At 43.6% G+C, this 19,008-nt stretch overlaps 1 protein-coding gene across 5 annotated transcripts in view; it reads right to left on the bottom strand.

Moving 5' to 3' along the window:
• The window catches only part of birc6 (baculoviral IAP repeat containing 6), a 384,970-nt gene that overhangs the window by 234,461 nt on the left and 131,501 nt on the right, over positions 1 to 19,008 (bottom strand). For all 5 annotated transcript variants that reach the window (XM_084322229.1, XM_084322232.1, XM_084322231.1 and 2 more), the window contains exons 27-32: positions 15,534 to 15,748; positions 9,066 to 9,274; positions 7,743 to 8,086; positions 3,411 to 3,630; positions 2,551 to 2,687; positions 1,545 to 1,682 (exon numbers count right to left, since the gene is read on the bottom strand). In XM_084322229.1, coding sequence (XP_084178355.1) covers positions 1,545 to 1,682; positions 2,551 to 2,687; positions 3,411 to 3,630; positions 7,743 to 8,086; positions 9,066 to 9,274; positions 15,534 to 15,748 — 1,263 coding nt within the window. The remainder of the gene's footprint in view (positions 1 to 1,544; positions 1,683 to 2,550; positions 2,688 to 3,410; positions 3,631 to 7,742; positions 8,087 to 9,065; positions 9,275 to 15,533; positions 15,749 to 19,008) is intronic.

Raw genomic sequence — 19,008 nt, 5'->3', positions numbered from 1 at the left:
CACACACATACTCGGCACGTAAATATATAAAACAACGCCGTGCAAGCTAATTAGCCTAGCAAGCCTTGTTGTTGAGTGAGTCCTACCGCTCTGGGTCTCCTTCCGGGTCTCCGTCGATCTCGGCCATCTCCTTCACTGATTGGTTGTTAGCTGTTGTGCGTAGCACGTCATCACGTAAGGTTGGTTGTTGTTAGTGAGTGTGCTGAGCCGAGGCTGAACGGAGCCAAGCTTGGAAAATCGATATATCGAAACTTTGCGACCACGTTTCATGTTTATTTCGAGGAAATAATTTATCGCGATAGTTATCGTTATAGTTTTATCGCCCAGCCCTAGGTCCTCCCCCACTGAACCAAGCCATTCTGATTTGACTCGCTATCCTATGTAGCAAGGCGCTGCTGATCTGCATACCTCAGCTCCTTCTGTGGTTGTAGCCACCGCCCACAATCAACAATTCGAGGAAGTTAGTGTAACATTGACGTTATGACCAAAACGGGCAAGCAGCGAATACGTCCTTGCACTAATTTCCTAATGATATCGTGCTCCACAAGCAATGGGCCATGTTCGTTTTTGGATTTTTGCAAAGACGAAGGACTTTATAATGCTGCAGTGATTTCCTGGCTGTTGCTAAAGAAGGGAGCTAGCCTGTACCAAGTCTTCGGGACCGAAAGAAAGTATCGAATCAGTAAGTACATACAGTACGTCATAATTAGTTAATTAGCAGTAAGACCTCGTTCATTCATCCGTTTGTGTCAATAGTGTATTAACGGTACTCCTCCGTGTGTGTGTGTGTATTTCATATGGGAGTTGAAGCTGAGCCATTGGCCATTGATTCACTGTCGGGGTTATATTTATTATGGACAGAAGTTGTCAAATCATTACTCAGCAACTGTCAACTGTCTGCACATGTGTCAATAGTGTATTAACGTTACTATTTTACTGTAGCATTTCCTCTCTCTCTCTCTCATCACACCAACCTGTTGCAAAATACGCTCCCACACGTATTCCGATCCGTGCAATGATATTCACAGGGGTATATATTGTCATTTGAAACAAGTTACCAATGCATTGTGTCCCCCCCCCCCGCAAAATTTATTAGTGTCCCTCTCTATCTCTCCCCTGCCAGTGCAGACTGTGGGTGATTGTCACTCAAAGCGCATTGCGAGTATGGGCGGAGCCCAGCCAAAAACAGCTTGGATACTTGATTAGAAATACCAAACAATGAATTTTTTGGAAAAAAGCCTTAGGCCTACAGATGTGTTCCATAGACTCACAGGAATTGTGTAAAATTGCCCAAATAGTGAAAGAAATAGTAAGATAGTTCCCCTTTAAGGTCTATAAAGCATTCCGTACACCCATCACAGTTATGACAAGTCTGCAAAAACAAACTCTTCTCCAGATTGACTATACCACAGAGAGCATAATGGTAGAGGGTACACACCACATAGGTCATAATGGTAGTGATCATATTGGTAGAGGTCATATTGGTAGAGGTCATAATGGTAGAGGTCATATTGGTAAGTCATAATGGTAGAGGGTAAATGTACCTGTGAAGCTCCTCTCTCTGTCCTTCCCACCAAGGTGCTTCTTCCCAGCTGAGGCCTCATCCTCCACGCTGGCGACGTAGTCCAGCAGCCTGGACACCAGCATCACCACCCAGCTGATCATGGGGATGTCCAGCACACCTAAAGAGCACACACACACACACACAACAATTTATACATTTTCTGTTATTGTTTGATAGTGCTAATGTCCATTCTGGATTGGTAATCCACCATCTTTGATGGTGACTGAAGAAGTAATGACAGTAAAATGGAAAGAGCAGCAGCATACAAGCTTGACTTTGAATCTTTAAATTATTCCATGTTCTTGGGCGGCTACGTGGCGTAGTGGGCAAGGCGCTCGCCACGAATGACGGAGACGCTGGGCTTGCCTGTTCGAGCCCAGCGCTCCACATTGCTTTCAGTTTAGCTGGTCGTTCATACTAATACACATTGGCCGTATTAGGGGGTGGGAAACTGATGGGTGGGGATCGGGCGTTGTGGACAGCGACTCCTACAAGTTGGTTGGTGCGCCTGCGCAGTAGAATCAGGAAGTGTCGGGGGCAGCATGAGCCTCCCACGCGTTACTCCTCGCCACTGAGAGATCGAGCTGCGCAGGTGAAAAGATGCGACTGCTGTTACCTCGAGTACCGGAGGGGACTTGTGCTATGTATGACTTAGTCCACATTGCAGCCGGCTTGTGGGAGGCAAGAAACAGCGTTCGTGACAGGGGAGGGTTGAATTGGATGATACGAAATTGGGATGGGAGAAAATAAAGAAAATGGGAGAAAAAGATTATTCCATGTTCTTTTAGTGCATTTAACTACATTCCACTTTTTGTTGTCCTTTAGTCCATTGTCTGTGTGCGTGTGTGTGTAACTATGCGAGTGTGAATCAGGGCATAGTTGAAAAAGAGCATTCATGCACAGCGAATGTACTCTCTCTGGGTGAATAATGATAACAATTTATATATATATACAACATATATAGTTATAATAACCGAGTGCTTTACCTTCAGTCCTGCGCTGGGAGGGGGCCTGGGGCTGCTGGAGTGGAGAGAGGAGGCCGTCCAGGAGGTTGAGCAGACCCTCCAGCACGCCGCTGTTACTCAGGGATCTTTGGCCGATACAGGACAGGAGCATGAACACCCTGTGGTGAGAGAGACATGGAAGTTGTGGAAAAAAAGTCAGCACACCGTCTGCAGTGTTCCCAAGTTTAATATACTTTAACACAACGTTTCGGCCTGTGGCCTTTTTCAAGAGACATGGAACACACTGGAGTTTCAAATGTTTTCATACCGGTGTCAAAACAGATACCTGGGATTTGATACCAAAACAATACCTTTTTTGATATCTTTACTTTGCTGAGTTGTGTGCGTCATGTGTGCTGTATCAGAGGCTTTGTTACATTTTGGATTGGTTGAACAGAAGACACGGCCAATAACAACAAGCCTTACATCTTGGGACATGGACATACACTGACGGGATTAACTGCTTAGACATCGAATGACAGGACATTTTTACGATACTTGATAGTATTGAAGCAATTCGATCCTTACCATAAAAGTATCACATTTCAATATCCAGCCCTACCTACCAGTAAGGGTCACACTCACTATACATTAGTGTAACTAGCACAAAATACACTTACTGTCTCTGAATGAAGCCTAACAAGGTAATATATTCATGTAATAAAAAAACATATTTTGCATCATGTTGAAGAGCTTTTATGTTAGAAATCCTTACCTTAGTCAAATTACCAAAGAGGAAATCATACTTGATGAGGTCTCTAGTCTCATATCAATGTATCTCCACTCTCAGTCCAAGCGTATTATGTAAAACTGCTAATGAGATGAGGACTGAAGTGACTCACCTGTCCTGCGGGAAGATGAGCAGCTGCTCAGAGTTGTACAGCTCCTGCAGGACGTTGGAGAGGAACTGGCCCCACCAGCGCTCTCCTCCACACAGCTGCACCAGCAGCAGGCCTGCGTGCAGACGGATCTTGGGGGTACCACTGATGCACAGGTGCTTGAAGAGCTCCTCGCAGGCCTGGGCATGGAAGGTGCTCTGGAGCACTGAGGGCACCGCGTGGCCTGGAGGGGGGGGGGAGAGAGAGACACTCAGTGTGAAGGAGGGACGAGGTGGATGAATTGACGCAGAAGACAGACACAGAAAAATAACAGGTGATGACTGCAGGGCCACAGCCCCTTGCAGCAGGCCCCTAGCAGACCCCCCAGTCCATGCGATGTGATTGTCAACACAAACTACAATCATCAAGCTACCAATTCTATACACCACAAAGAGGAATATTGTCTTGCTTTTCTCGCACCAGTTTTGAATGTTGGACAATAGCTAGTGCATTTGGTCTCAACGGGACACATTTCTAAATGTAACCTATTGCATATGTATAGGTTACAGAGCATTCACAGTAGGGGTGGGGAATCATCAGAGACCTCACAATACGATACTATTGCGATACTTGCATCACGATACGATAGTATGGCGATACTAAATATATCGGTTTTTTGCGGAAAAAAAGTTATTTATTTTTTATCAAATTTTATTTATTACCTTTTTTCAACTGCAAAGTAAAACTGACTGTGTCAACATGTTTTATCTAATAAAATAAAGTTCAGTCTGTTCATCTCACTTCAATCATTTTTATTGCAGAACATGGTATTTTCTCAAGCAGACAGATTTAAACACTGTAATCTGTGTTGCATGTACCTGACAAACTGAACTGTTTGTATTACAGTCATATTCCAACTTAACTGAATGCACATGTGTGTGTGTGTGTGTGTGTGTGGACTACTGTACTATTACAGGTATTGAAATGAACAATGCAACTTCCTTATACAAAAAAATAATAATTTAATGAATAATTAAATATCGATACTTGGCGTCCCTGTATCGATACAGTATCGCGATACTACTACATATCGATTTTTCCCCCCCACCCCTAATTCACAGCAGTTCATTTCATATTCATTGTGAAGATATGCCCTTGTTTGCTTCATCACCATGGCAGGCGAATTTGTCGCTGAAACGCTGGCCTCCGTCCATGCCGCCTAGAGCAACACTGCGTCGGGTCTCGCTTTGGGGAAACCTTGCAAGTATTTAGAGATTCTATTGTCTAACCAACTCCTCGGAAGTTAGCCAAAGTATTTAAAACTTCATGAAGATGAAAGGGAAAATTGTAGACTCTGGAGAGTCGAGACTTTGCTGTATGGGTAGCTCTTCCTGAGGGGTTTGGGAGGGAGGGGAAGGAAGAAAAGGTAGCGAGATAATGAGGAAATTAATACAGAAGAAGGAGATGGATGGAGGGTGAGAAAGACGACAGCATGACCAGACGACAAACAGACCTGTGCAAACACACAACTGCAACAATGTTAAATGCACGAGTGAGAAAAAAAAAACTACAAAAATGTCAAGACGACACATCTCCTCAAGTTGCTTCTCATGAATATTGTACCACGAAAAAACCTACACGCTCTTGAGAAATGTTTCTTCCGCGCAACACATCTCCATATCCGTCTCCTCTAACTGCCTCTCCAAGGCAAAGGGCCCTCCTCAGGGTTGTGGGAATAATGAGGCGAGTTTGAAGAGAAAGACATTCTTCCGACAACATTGGAGCCCATTGGAATTCACAGAGGATAGTGAGGCTGAGCACAATCAAAGGCAGACAGAAAGTGCTCGCAGCTAGGGAGACAATGCATTATTCCCTTTCATGAGAGCAGCCTCATGAAACTATATATGATAATGGCGTATGTGTGGAAGGAGATTGTTTAAGAGGAGAGAAGATTGTTAAATGTACTTTCACAGCACCCAGGGATTCCCGGCTAACCGTAGGATAACTTTGAGAATGCTAGCTACTTTTAAGTGTGTGTGTGTGTGTGTGTGTGTGTGTGTGTGTGTGTGTGTGTGTGTGTGTGTGTGTGTGTGTGTGTGTGTGTGTGTGTGTGTGTGTGTGTGTGTGTGTGTGTGTGTGTGTGTGTGTGTGTAAAATAATAAAAAATTATAATTTATAAATCAATAAAAGCCATTAAATATGCATCTCTCCAATCTCCATACAAAGCCAGGCGAGAACAGGAACAAGCAGAGGCTGCAAATAATACATTTCTTCAAAGACATTTTGGCCTTGAAAAATGGATGCTTCAAAACCAGACACAGAAATAAATCATGTCAAATATAGCGTTTTTTTTTTTTTGCACATTCCCCTGTATGCCCACAAAAAATGTATATGCATGCACACTCGAGGACAAAAACACACACTGCAAACATATGCGCTACATACATACATAAATACTAAATGGATTATGGATGAGCACAGACAGTTAAACACAGTCTGTTGTTATGAGCTGTTACAGATCAGAAGTTTGATGAAGGGATCAAGCAGCACTTTCTTTAGGTTCAGCCACATACAGGGCCAGGAAGAAATATTGGGGGAAATTATGGATATCTCATTTAAATCTAAATTAATCCTTATTTTTCTTATTTATTTGTTAAAATCCCAAGATTTTAATCATTGAACTTTTTTCAGTGGATGTGTGAAGATTTCCGCTAAATGTTATTCCTAGCGCACCTCCTGCAGAGTTTCTGCTAAACTACTAGAGAAATTCAGTTGACTAAATGACATCTTTTGAGTTTTGACAACAATGGCAGGCAAATCTAATTTAATCTAAATCAAATCGAGACCTTGTGAATCGGGTAATCAGTGCCAATACCGAGCCCTACCCACACATTATGTGTACATACCAGGGTTAGAAATTAACGGGGGCTTGGGGCAAAATGCCCGTGAAAATTGACAAAATGCCCTCGAAAATCAGTTAAGGGGGGCACAAAATGCCCCCGACAGTTTACTAATTATATATATATATTCTGTTGAAGTCCGACATATTTAAATATCTCCGGTCATAATGTCCTGTGAAAATAATTCCCTCACGACCTGTGGTTTGCTGATGAGAATGGCGGAGCTTGGTGCTGGATTATCGAGAAGCACTGCAGAGCCGCAGAGCTCACAGTTGTGCCCGCACAGTGCAATACTCCAATTCAGCCATTGGCAATTCAGCCATTGGGTGGGTGGCGCTGCTGAGCGGTCCCCAGACCGGACCTGATAGCGCCGCTGGCTCTGCAGTTGCATACTATTGGGATGAGTTTATCGCTTCGTCAGCAGCAGCACGGAGTCTCGAGGGACTTATTTTATTTGGAATATATTAATGACTGTATATACGCAAAAGTAGCCTAGTTTTAAGTTAAAATATTATAAATTTACATGCCTTGGGGATGTCATTCTTTATATAGCCTGCCTATCAATTGTTTTTAAGCTCAATAAACTGACCGGAATTTCTCACATTTGTCCGGGAGATTGAAATCTTCCAGGACACGGAGACCGGCCCCAGTATTTTCTAACGGAAACCCTGATGGAGACACTAACATTACGTTTTGTTTCATTTATGTGAATAGTTTATTTACAAGTGAACCAAACTTCTCCTCCATTGCAAACACTGCAACGCTCCCAGCTGTGACACACAATTTCACCCCTGTGCGCACTGACAACTATGCGTTCTCGGCTTCCCTCATGTTAAGGGGGGCCGGGGGGGACAAAAAGCCCCAGACAGTTTACTAATGATATATATATATGGAGACATTATTAATGTCATTAACATTACGTTATCAAACATAGTATAAAAATGTATATTACTATTTATTTAACTGACGAGTGAAAGACGTGATTTATTAAATCTGTTTTGATCAGACGCCGATGTCGACGTCACTCTCCCCACCCCACCCTCTCACATTAGCAGGTGAGCAGCTCACCAGCATTTGATGGCATTTTGAAGACAGACAAGATGGAGCGTTTTTTTATCAAACTATAAAAACACGAAGGAAAAAGAGTCTGAGAAGCAGATTCCCCAGGTCCTCAATTTTTTTTTAAAGCGGAGTATGATGGAGTCGTGGAGATTAGATTAATTGAGTTGTATTTTTTAAATGATAAGGATGTTTAATAACCGTTTATCATAAAAATGCAGTGCCCCAGAGAAAAGAAAAAAAAAGCCCCCGAAAATCAATTAGGGGGGGGGGGGCAAAAAAAAGCCCTTGAAAAAAAATGTTAATTTCTAACCCTGGTACATACCATCCATTATGTCTAAACACAAACAAAGAAGATCACCCCCAACCAAACCCTGCCATCCAGCCCCCTCCTCACCGTTGTTGGAGTGCAGCAGGCTGAGCAGAGTGTCCAGCAGGTAGCGGATGATGGTCCTCAGCTGCTCAGTAGAGGAGTTCTGGACCAGCTCCCTGGCCCCGGTATCAGGCAGCACCTTGCGGCCGGCGCCCAGGGACACGCGCAGCCTCTGGACGGCATGGTGGGCCAGGTTGAGCTGCAGCTGCAGCTGGATGCAGTCCTGGTAGGCAGAGAATACGCGCTGGTCTTCCTCCACGGCCTTGTCGGGCTTGCGGAGGAAGTACTGGGCGTTGTTGGCGCTGTTCAGCGGTGGCAGGTCAATGTTCTGGAGCAGGGTCTCCAGCCGGTGGCAGGCCAGGTTGTACCTGGGTAAAGAGGTAAGAGGGAGTCACTCAATATCATTCAGTAAAATAATTTATTAAAACGATAGATGAATTCAAGGATGATCAGAGATGCAGGCTTGTAACCACTGAAAACCTGATGCAGAAAAACTGGTTCATGCCTTAGTCACCTCCCGCATCGACTACTGTAACTCTCTGCTTGAAGGTCTCCCAGTCAAATCCATCCAGAGGATACATTATGTCCAAAACAGTGCAGCCCGGATCCTCACCAAAACGTGGAAATCCCATCACATTTTCCCGGTTCTCCACTCCCTTCACTGGCTTCCAATAAACCAGCGTATCACTTTTAAGACACTCCTGTTGGTATTTAAGGCCATAAATTGCACCGGTCCAACCTACCTTCAGGAGCTTCTCATCACTGCCACTAAGGCCCAGACCTCCTCAATTTGCCCCGGACAAAGCTGAACACTATGGGGGAATGTGCCTTTTCAGGACTGGGCCCATGACTATGGACTTAGCTCCCAGAATCAATTAGGGCCTCAGACTCCATTACTGTTTTTAAATCAAATACAGGGTTGCTGCAGGTTTTAACAAGTTTAAGACCTTTGTGACTTTGAATTGAATACCTATTTCACAGCCATAGTGGCAAAATATTATAAAGGAAAATGTCTATGAAAAGTAATTCCATACAGATTGTTGGAGGGGAACGGAATGGATTACACTATTACCATACTGCTTACTTTGCAGCGTGAACATTTCGCCACAAACATATTTAAGCGTGATTCAGAGAAGTTATCCCAACATAGAAGTAGTTTCCTAATCCAATAAATGTTTAATACCTATCAAAATAGTTTAAGACCTTTTAAGGCCTAAAAGACTAAATAAATCATATTTAAACACTTTTCAAGACCCCACGGGAACCCTGGAATAAGTAACATCCTCTACTCCCCTTGAGCAAGGCACTTAACTCCCAAAGACAAGGGGGTGTAAACTCCTCGCTCACCTGCACTGGATGTCCTCCTGCAGGGCCACCATCATGGCCAGGTGCTGGTCCACGTCCGGCTGGCTGGCCGCATCGGTCTCGCCCCGCAGGGGGTCGTGCATCAGCTTCAGCTCGCTCTCCCAGGGTAGGATGTAGGTGTGGCCATAGTAGAAGCCCAGTGGGATCTTGGCCCGTGCGTTGGTGCTGCCATAGCGGCCAATCACAGTGATCTGTGGGTGGAGTGAGGAAAGCAAAGGAAGGGAAACGCTTTAGGTAAAACTAAAAAGGAACATCAAGTAACCTACAAGGACTTATTAGTAACTTGGATCTACTGACTCAAGTTGACATCAAAACAAATACATTTTAGGGATGCACGATAATTATCGGGCCGATATCAGCAATTATGACGTCATCCCGATAAACCCGATAACATTATTTATAGCTCCGATAATATATAATAAATTATTTGGTTAAAAGAAATCCGGTGTGAAGGCGGTTAGGTGGCCGAGCGGAGATTGCGTTCGTCACCAACCCCGGAGCTGTGAGCTGGATTCGCCTGTTCGAATCCAGCTCACAGTTCCGGGGTTGTCACCAGCTTGGCTGGCCGTCTGCACTAATACAATTGGCTGTATTAGAGGGTGGGATAAGCTGGCGGGGTGGGTCCGGGTCGTTGTAAACAGCGACTCCTACAGTTCGGTCGGGGCGCCTGCTAAGCGCGGATAGGACTTGAGGGGGATAGTGTGGTCCTCCCACACGCTACGCCCTCTCGATGAGAATCCGCGCTGCCAGGTGAAAAGAAGCGGTGATTGGCTGGACGTGTGTCGGAGGAAGCACGTGGTAGCCTCCACTCTCCCAGATGATCTGATTGTGGGGGGTAAGTGCGCAGCGACCAGGAAGGGACTGGGAATTGGCATACGACTAACATTGGGATGGGAGAAAATCGGAGGAAAATGGAGGGGGAAAAAGATCAATAATATTAAAAAAAAAAAAAAAAAAAAAAAAAAAAAAAAAAAAAAAAAAAAAATCCGGTGTGGGTGGATTGGGATGAAGGGCGTTTGTTTTTACTGTAGGCTCCTCCCGTTTTGCCAGTACTGTGGTACGACTGATAGCGTGTGGTTTAGGAAGAGGGAGTTTTTCACAAATCCAGCGCTCCCTTTCTCATGCCTGGCTGTGACGTAGCCACGTAAGTTTCAGAAGCAGCGCGGATAGTAAACAAAGATGGCGTCGTCGGTAGTGTGGGACTTTTTCAAAGTTTCAGAGGAAAATTGTTTGCTTGCTATTTGTAACAAATGCAGAAGTTCCACGAGGAGGGAAAGGGGCAACAAGCTATAACACATCCAACCTAATAAGTCACCTGAAAACATCACCACCGCTACGATGGTGTATTAAAATCCGACGACGCCGAGCAGCTAAAGGCTAAGCTAATCCAAAGCCAGCTGCAAAGGAACCGGCACGGCTTGTACCTATTGAGGCGTTTGCAAAATTAAAGACGTTTGACAGAGATGATTTGTTTGGTTTATTTAATTCTTTTTGAGGCGTGCTGTCCTATAAATGCCAAGTAATAGTTGTTTCATGGACCAAGACCACAACAGTCTCCTCTCCTATAGCGTCAAATGTTTTATCTGCCGAGTCCTGAAAAAGCACAATACCTGTTGGTTTTTAGTTCACTCATTGTTCAGGGAAACTCATTGTTAATGACATTGACGGATTGTGAATTTTGTGATTGACTCAAATTATATTTATTTGGAAAAATAAATATAGTCACTCTATTTGAAGAGTCAAAACTGTTCTCTTGGCTTTGTTTTGTTCATAGTAGTAACGCTCATGTCATGATAAATCTGGTTAGGTCAAAACTACAGGAATTTTTTTTATAATACAATAAATATATATATTTTATCGGTTATCGGTATCGACCTTGAGGAGCAGAAAGTTATCGATATCAAAAAATCAATATCGTGCACCCCTAATACATTTACATAGTAATAGAGATAACCGAGCTACTCTTTCTGTCAGGTACAATCTCCAGACTAGGGAATTGGGAAAACTTGGAAACATGATGTCAGTGCTCGCATCTAAGCCATTTCTTTGTCCTCCTCGTAAGCATTTGGTTTGAACTTAATTGAACTGGCGACACAAAGTGACATGAATGAAAGCAACTCCTACCATAGACAACAGGGTTGGGATTAATTCACTTTTCGATTAGAAATCAATGCAAATTTAAACAGAAATTGTTGTTCACTTGCTAATGATGTAACATTCATTCTCGTTAACTTCTTAACTCATTGGACGCCAAAAAACTAGTATACTCGTTAAAAAAAAATTAGATTATTATTATTATACTAAACAGTCAGCCGGACCTTGTTGTGTGATCCTGGTACCTCTGAGTGAATTCAAATTGAAATGATGATCGAATCCCGATAAGTGGCAGTATCGCCTATCTTTTGAACTGGGCTAGTTTACTGTGGGGGGGGGGGTTGCTCATTCATTGCTGGGCACAGTAGTAGCCACTAGCCTGCGAACTGCAATGGCGAGCGAACTATTGGAGATTATTATGAAGAGGACAAAACAATCACACTTATGGACGATAAGCGTTTTCACCAGACGACATTGGACTCAGCACTTCCCTGCACTGACCACGTAGAGCAGGCACAGGAACTCCTGTGCAGAGTGGAGATGGAGTGCGCCAAGGTTGGCCTTAGGCTAAATGCCAAGAAAACCGAAGTCATAATGTATAACATCCTCCCGGATCATCCACCTCTAACGACAACAGGAGGCACTGCTCTAAAGGAAGTCGGTGATTTCAAATACCTGGGCTCGTGGGTCAACTCATCCGAGCAACACCTTAAAGTGAGGAAGGCGCTTGCGTGGAGGGCTCTGAACGGCATGACCAGTGTGTGGAAATCCAACCTCCCCGTCAAATCAAGCTCAACTTCTTTCATGCAACAGTTGAGTCTGTCCTTTTCTATGGCAGTGAATGCTGGACCCTGAAGCCCACCCTGCAGAAGTCCCTGGATGGGTGCTACACCAGAATGATGCATGTGGTGCTCAACATCAACAGGGATGAGCATGTCGCCAACGCAAACTTGTATGGGGGGTGCTAAGGGTGAGCGAGAAAGTGGCAGTCAGGAGAATGAGGCTGGCAGGTCACTGCCAGAGACACCATGAGCTGCCAACCAGCAAACTTGTGCTGTGGGAGCCAACACACGGGCATCGATCACAAGGACGTCCCACACTAACCTACGTGGACTTACTCAGGAGAGATGGGGGAACAGAAAGCACCGGCGAGCTAGCCAGATGCATGGAGGATCGGGATGACTGGAAGCACCGACGGAGGGCCCGTCCGAGGACGACCTAGATAGATAGCACTTCTGGTAAATCATAAAAATACTATAGTCAAACCGGCCGAGCATGTAACATTATCTGTTGCCGAGTTGAGAGCACCCCAGACTAGAGCCAACTAACGTTCGGCAATGAATCGCCTAGAGCGAACTATTAGAGATTATTATGAAGAGGTCAAACGGTGACGATCCATCCATAACATAAGGTGCGTTTTCACCAGACTATGTTGAATTCTAGTATTTCCAAACAGGCTGTTTGGATGTAATGTTATCTCCAGACTAGAGCCAACTAACGTTCGGCAATGGCGATCGCCTAGAGCCAACTAACGTTATTTATTTAAATTGTTCCTGTTCTGACTCAGACACTTCGGAGCAAGAGTGGACAGGGTTTTGGTGGACCTGCTGACAAAGGTAACGTCTATTTTACCAAACTCCATCATAAAACATGCCTTTGTGATGATCCCAGCGTCAGAAAATGAGTCCGCGAGGGACCCCCCCCCCCTTGTTGTAGTTAACAAAGAGAGGCAGAGTTGATTTTGCAGCAAAAAAAAAAAAAAAAAAAAAAAGGTTTAATATAATATAATCGCATTTTATTTTCATATTCGAATGCCATGCCCATCGAACGAAGCTTTAAGACAGCCCTACAGGCGAGCAACCTGCACGAAATGTGCATGCTGCACAGAAAACACCGTAAGATCTTGCGTTCCAGGAAACGAGACTGGATTATTTTGAAACGGGACGGGTTTTAGCCTGGGATTGCGCAGGAATGAAGGTATGTAGAAATAAACGGTTTGTTCCCTGTTTGAGTATAAATATTGCCTTTCAAATAAGCCATACTATTGTCTCCATAGCTATAATATAGAATATACGATAGGTCTGCAAACATCGTGATGTTGGAAGAGTCGCAATAGAGTTGTGCAAAACAACTGTTACCATGTCAACAAAAATGTATTAAATTAAATAAATGCATTTGAACTACTCTACCACTGCACAGAAACTAGGCATTTTCTTTTGAAAGTGGTTACCAATGGTTACAGGAAGAGAGAACTACACAAACATTCTGTGCAAGGCCTCCATTGATCCAAACCAAAGAGGTTAAAGCTAGAGTTAGCACTTTCTATATACCGTACACAGTACAGCCAAAGTGTTCCCACTGCTACTGCACACATTCTGAAAACTCCACCTGTGTTCTATCCAGAAGCCAACACTGCTTCTTCCTCATTTGAGAATCAGTGGTGGTTGGAACACAGAATGTTCTGCGTTAAAGCCACTAGGTGGTGGTATTATTTAAAATGTTTGATATAACCTTTATTTAACACTTTGGTTGCCTTGGGTTAAATTCATGATATACCATAGGTTGCCGGTGTTCTGCAAAATCCTACTCCCTGCAGAATTCTACTGCCGAGCGCTCCTGCGCTTGCGCACGCATGCGCATGACCCACAATCCCTTTCGACTCGTTTTCAGCTACAAAATTCTGCTGCCGAACGTCTTGTTTGACTTGTTGATGGTGACGCAATATCTTAAAACATATTTGTACATACATAACTTATTACTGTATAAGCATGTAAATATTTGCATGCAATTGGCTTTGCAGCAGAATGTATAAAGCATGTATAAAGTAGATGATAAAATGTCGTACACCAAAATGTGACGATGACGACACCCAGCTGACACGCAGCTGTACCCTGGTCTGTATAGCAATGGAGAACAGGTGGACCGCATATTTGTACATACATAACTTATTACTGTATAAGCATGTAAATATTTGCATGCAATTGGCTTTGCAGCAGAATGTATAAAGCATGTATAAAGTAGATGATAAAATGTACCAGATGTTCAAATTTGAGTACTGTTTGTGATACCAAAAGAGTCCAGAAAAGAGAGTATATATACATTTGACGTAGAAACTGTACATTGGATGAGGTTGGGTGGGTGGGGGGGGGGGGGGAACTGTACAATCAAAACTGTAAATAAATACTGTAAATAAGTTTGAATGTTGATAACTGATAACATGTTGTTCAATGTTTTTTTTGTTCAACATATGCATACAGTATACATGGAGTGTATATAAATAAATCCATGGTTAAAAGCAACAGTTTTGTTCCCTGAATTCTGAGTTTATTTGATAGCGATATATTGGTGTATTGAAATACCTTACCCCAGAAATCTTACATAAAAATGTTATGATAGAGTATAAAAATATGCTCACCATATGCATACAGTATACATGGAGTGAGTAGTGAGGTCATATAAAATGATTCTGTAGTGGGAGCATTCTTTGATAGCGATATATATGTATTAACAATTAGATTAAAAACAACTACTCTGCTGAATTCTGCTGACAGCGCTCCTGTGCTTGCGCACGCATGCGCATGACCCACAATCGTTCACTCTACAATATTCTGCCACCTTGCTGACGAACGTCTTGTTGAGTCTTGTTGATATATCTTAAACAATATCATCCGAATGTATTTGTAGATGATAAAATGTCGGTACACCTGTTGGAATTCGGAGTGAACTATAGGGTGACGTCACCCAGCTGTCCAAAGATATAGTCGATTCGCGCTACGGCAGCAGTTTTCGAGGAAGTAGTAGTGGAATTTCGCAGCACTGACGTCACCGGCAGTAGTTCTCAGCAGAGCAGTGGAATTTTGCAGACGCGTCTAGCGAGTCGCGCTACGGCAGTAGTTTTCGAGGAGGCAGTAGGATTCCGCAGAACACCGGCTCTATTTGTCTATGGAGAAGTACCCCTTCTTTCTTCTTTTCTATAGAAGAATAAGTCTTTATTTGTCACACGCATGCGAGATGGGCGACCCACAGGAACACCCTATAACGTCGCATGGCACACAGTCTGTGACGTCACGGTATTGAAAATCATAACGACGGGATTTCTAAATACCCTGGTATACCGTAATACCATCATACCGCCCAAGCCTAGCATCCAGTGATACATAGTGAGAGTGTTTCAGGTCATTCTGTAACATGTTCCAAGCCGAGGGAGCAGAATAACTAAATTATCCCTTTCCTATTTCAGTATACACATGAGAACAGTCAATTTCCCCTTCACAAGTTGTAGAAGAAGATCAAAGTGTGCACTCTATACATCTCTATGATCTCTACTCATACATATCCAGAGACGATCAAACAGACCTTCATGAACCTGCAGACGGGTGGAGGCAGCAGGTCATGCAGGATGAGGGAATGGGTGCTGATGTCAGTGGCCACCACCAGCCTCCGGCCGTCCACCTCCTCGCCCAGCGTCCAGATGTCAATGGATAGAGACGCCAGGTCCCCACAGGTCGGGATCAGGGCGTCCGTCAGCAGCACGGGGCGGCCGAAGTCCAGCGTCACGAATCGCCGCGCCCCTGGTACAGATGAAAAGAGTGGGGGGGTTGATGGAAATGAAGATGGGGAAATACATTTTAACAGGATAGCTCAATTTATTTTATATAAAGTGGTATGAAATACTTGCCAGTAATGTAATCGATAGCATAGTCCATTGGCTTAGTTACCAAACCCTGTAGTCAAAGTTCTGGTTGTGTTCTGAGCGAGCCAGGAAGCTTCAGACACGGGGTCCAGGAACAAAAAGCCAGAACTACAAAATACTGCAGTCCAAATGTACTGGATTTACGATGCTTGATTCTTCTCTCAGACTGACGCGACATCATTTTGTTGCTCGAGGAAGCTAGTGTATTACTATGCACTTGGGCCATCTAGCTAGCGAAGACATTGCGCCGGTCTGAGAGAAGAATCAAGCATCAGAAATACACAAGGACTGCTGTATTCTGTTGTGGATGGTTAAAATGTCTGTTTGCATGCTGTGGTGTGGATTTAAACCTTTTTGTTACCGGCCCCCATGTGCTGCCTGTCTGTAGCTGCCCAGAATTTCGACCACGGTACCAAGAGAATGGCTTTGCATCGATTACACTATTAGCAAGTATTTCATACCACTTAACACTTTGGTTGCCATGGGTTAAATTCATGATACACCATAGGTTGCCGGCTCTATTTGTCTATGGAGAAGTACCCCTTCTTTGCATGGCTATAACTTTTTAAATTCTATTGCTACATTGCCATTATTAGGGCCCATTCAAAGTCCTATATGTATTGTTCATTGTGTAGCAACGTTAAACTTTTTCATTCACATATTCATAGTAAAGTATGGTCTAATGTATAAGTATGTTTTCATCTCTTTCTGCAGCTTTCTCCAGAACGTGATCTATAGCCCCAAATGCATTATATTGATGATGCAATACAGTTTTATGGCAATCAGCGCGATATAAAAAATTCCAACTAGACGTACTTCTAGAAGTTACTACACATCATCTGATGTTGACCGGATGGGCTAGGGGGCGTTTATAATTCCGTGGGCAGCGTTATACCAATCATCTAATGTGGGTCAAATGTTGATAATAGCAGTTACCGTACTTTTCTGACTATAAGCCGCGGCTTTTTTCCCCATTTTTCGACCCTGCGGCTTATATAACGGTGCGGCTTATATGTGACTCGACGTGATCAAACTCGAAAATGTAAACATCTAAATATTGCTTTTTTGACTGCATTGAAATTTTATTTATCTGTTCCCTTATTTGCTAAACTTAATACAACTTGTAAATGAGTTAATGTTTGTTATTTGTCCGACAGTATTGTGTCCCAATGCTAATTACATATGGTAATTAAACATTAAAACACCTGCGGCTTATAGTCCAGTGCGGCTTATATATGTACAGATCATTCAATTTAGCTGCTGCGGCTTATAGTCAGGTGCGGCTTATAGTGCGAAAAGTACGGTAGTATCAAAGACGGTAACGTTACACGCTAAAACTCACCCCAGTCTCCGCGCGCCGTTGGACGATCATCGTAGAGTAGAAATTTTATCATTATGGGATGTAGATTTACCCGGTCCATCTCCAGCTTGTATAATGGTATATACGTCCAAATCATGTTGTTTATCGAGTTATTGGCAATCGATCGCTGTGTATTCTGACAAGCTAGAATGCCGGGACCTATAGCGAGTGCCCGGAAGTAATACGGCCGTCCAGCACAACCTCTATGCCACTTCCTGTTAAGCGATTGCGCCGATCGGCCACCAGATGGCGCTCCTGAACCGCCAGAGAACTCAGTGGGTCCTCCTGGTGGATCTCAGGCCAGCGGAGGGGACATATGAATCCGATCGCAGATTTTTGAAATATTGATATAAGGACGCTGTAAAGCGTCCTCCGGCAACTTGAGCATGGCCGGGAATGACGCTTTAACACGGCTCCTGGCAGCCAAAGTGTTAATGTAAAATAAAAAATTATTCCTTTAAATCATTGAGTGCCAACGACGAGAAATCTCGTTGTTGGCCGCCATGCGTTCAGTGCCAATGACGAGAAATCTTGTTATTTAATCGTTATTTCTTTTATTAGCGATATCCATTCATTTTTCATCAATCCAGCCTCACGTTATCATTGGGACTGTCTATGAGCTCGAAAAGGGCCCCCTATCGTCTCCCGGATGGTATTGCACCCATTGGAATGGACTCAATGAAAATGCATGTGAAAAGAAAACTCCGGATTCCACATTTTACTTCTCAGGCATGTAACCGGAGACTATTGCATTCATTGGGGCAACCGAAAGCAGCGTGGATTATCTGTTTCGAGGTCTAATGTTGGATCAATAAACACGATCGATATTTGGAATGGCGATCAGGAATTGGAATAATCTTTTTGCAGACATCTGATCTGAGGTAAGGAATCTATTTTACCAGTTTTGGGGTAATCAGATGTTTTTTTCACATATTTCACAACGTGTCTGTGTGTGTGCGTGTATGACGTTAGCGCTGACCAGGTCATAGATAATCGATTTTTCAGCCCGCTTCTCAAGCGTGCATAATAAGTACACATATACTATAGATAATCTAGCGTTTATTTGAAAACAATTCATAAATCAGCCAGAAAATGACAACGTGTTGTGTGTATTCCACTAAAGGGCGATTCCTGCAGAATCATTTTTTTTATTTTTTAAAAAAATGTCAAAACTATACTCTTATTCAAAACGGTATAAAACGGAAATGTAACGATGAAAAAACTATCCGTTTCGTACATGTTGACTGCAAGCAAGTAATTGATAAGCGACGGGCGTATTAGACACATAGCCATAATTTAAGTTATATGATCATACTGGCCAATCGCGTCTCGCTCTTCGCCATTATGAGATATCTCTTATCTCCTAGCACATAATGTGCTCACGAAACAACAAATGCACTCACATGCACATGACCAGGCCACGCCCCTGCGTCCCACTATATGACGCCGGACATGGTCACACTCTACCTTCCTCTTTTTGTTTCCAACACGGAAGTAGCAGTGCACTCCGTGAACTAGCTGTTATGAAACGCAGGGATAAATTACACAATGTTGAGTATTCGCCAGAGGTTCACCAGCCCCTGCAATCTTCTCGGCACATCCTACCAACGCATCGGGCCTGTCCTGGGGTTTCCTAGTCTCGTGACAGCGGATCGAGGGACGTCGTGCGACGGTTAGCAGTCGAGCTACGTCGTGCACAGGTAGGGCCTGCGCTAACAGGCATTGATACTAGCATGAGTGATACTGCTCGTTGTCCCGTGAGACAGCAGAGTTATGTA

Source organism: Notolepis coatsorum (genome assembly GCF_963971535.1).
Source record: "Notolepis coatsorum genome assembly, chromosome: 9".
Classification (NCBI taxonomy): Eukaryota; Metazoa; Chordata; class Actinopteri; order Aulopiformes; family Paralepididae; genus Notolepis; species Notolepis coatsorum.
Note: the sequence above shows the minus strand (reverse complement) of the source record. Positions and strands in the feature narration are given on the sequence as shown.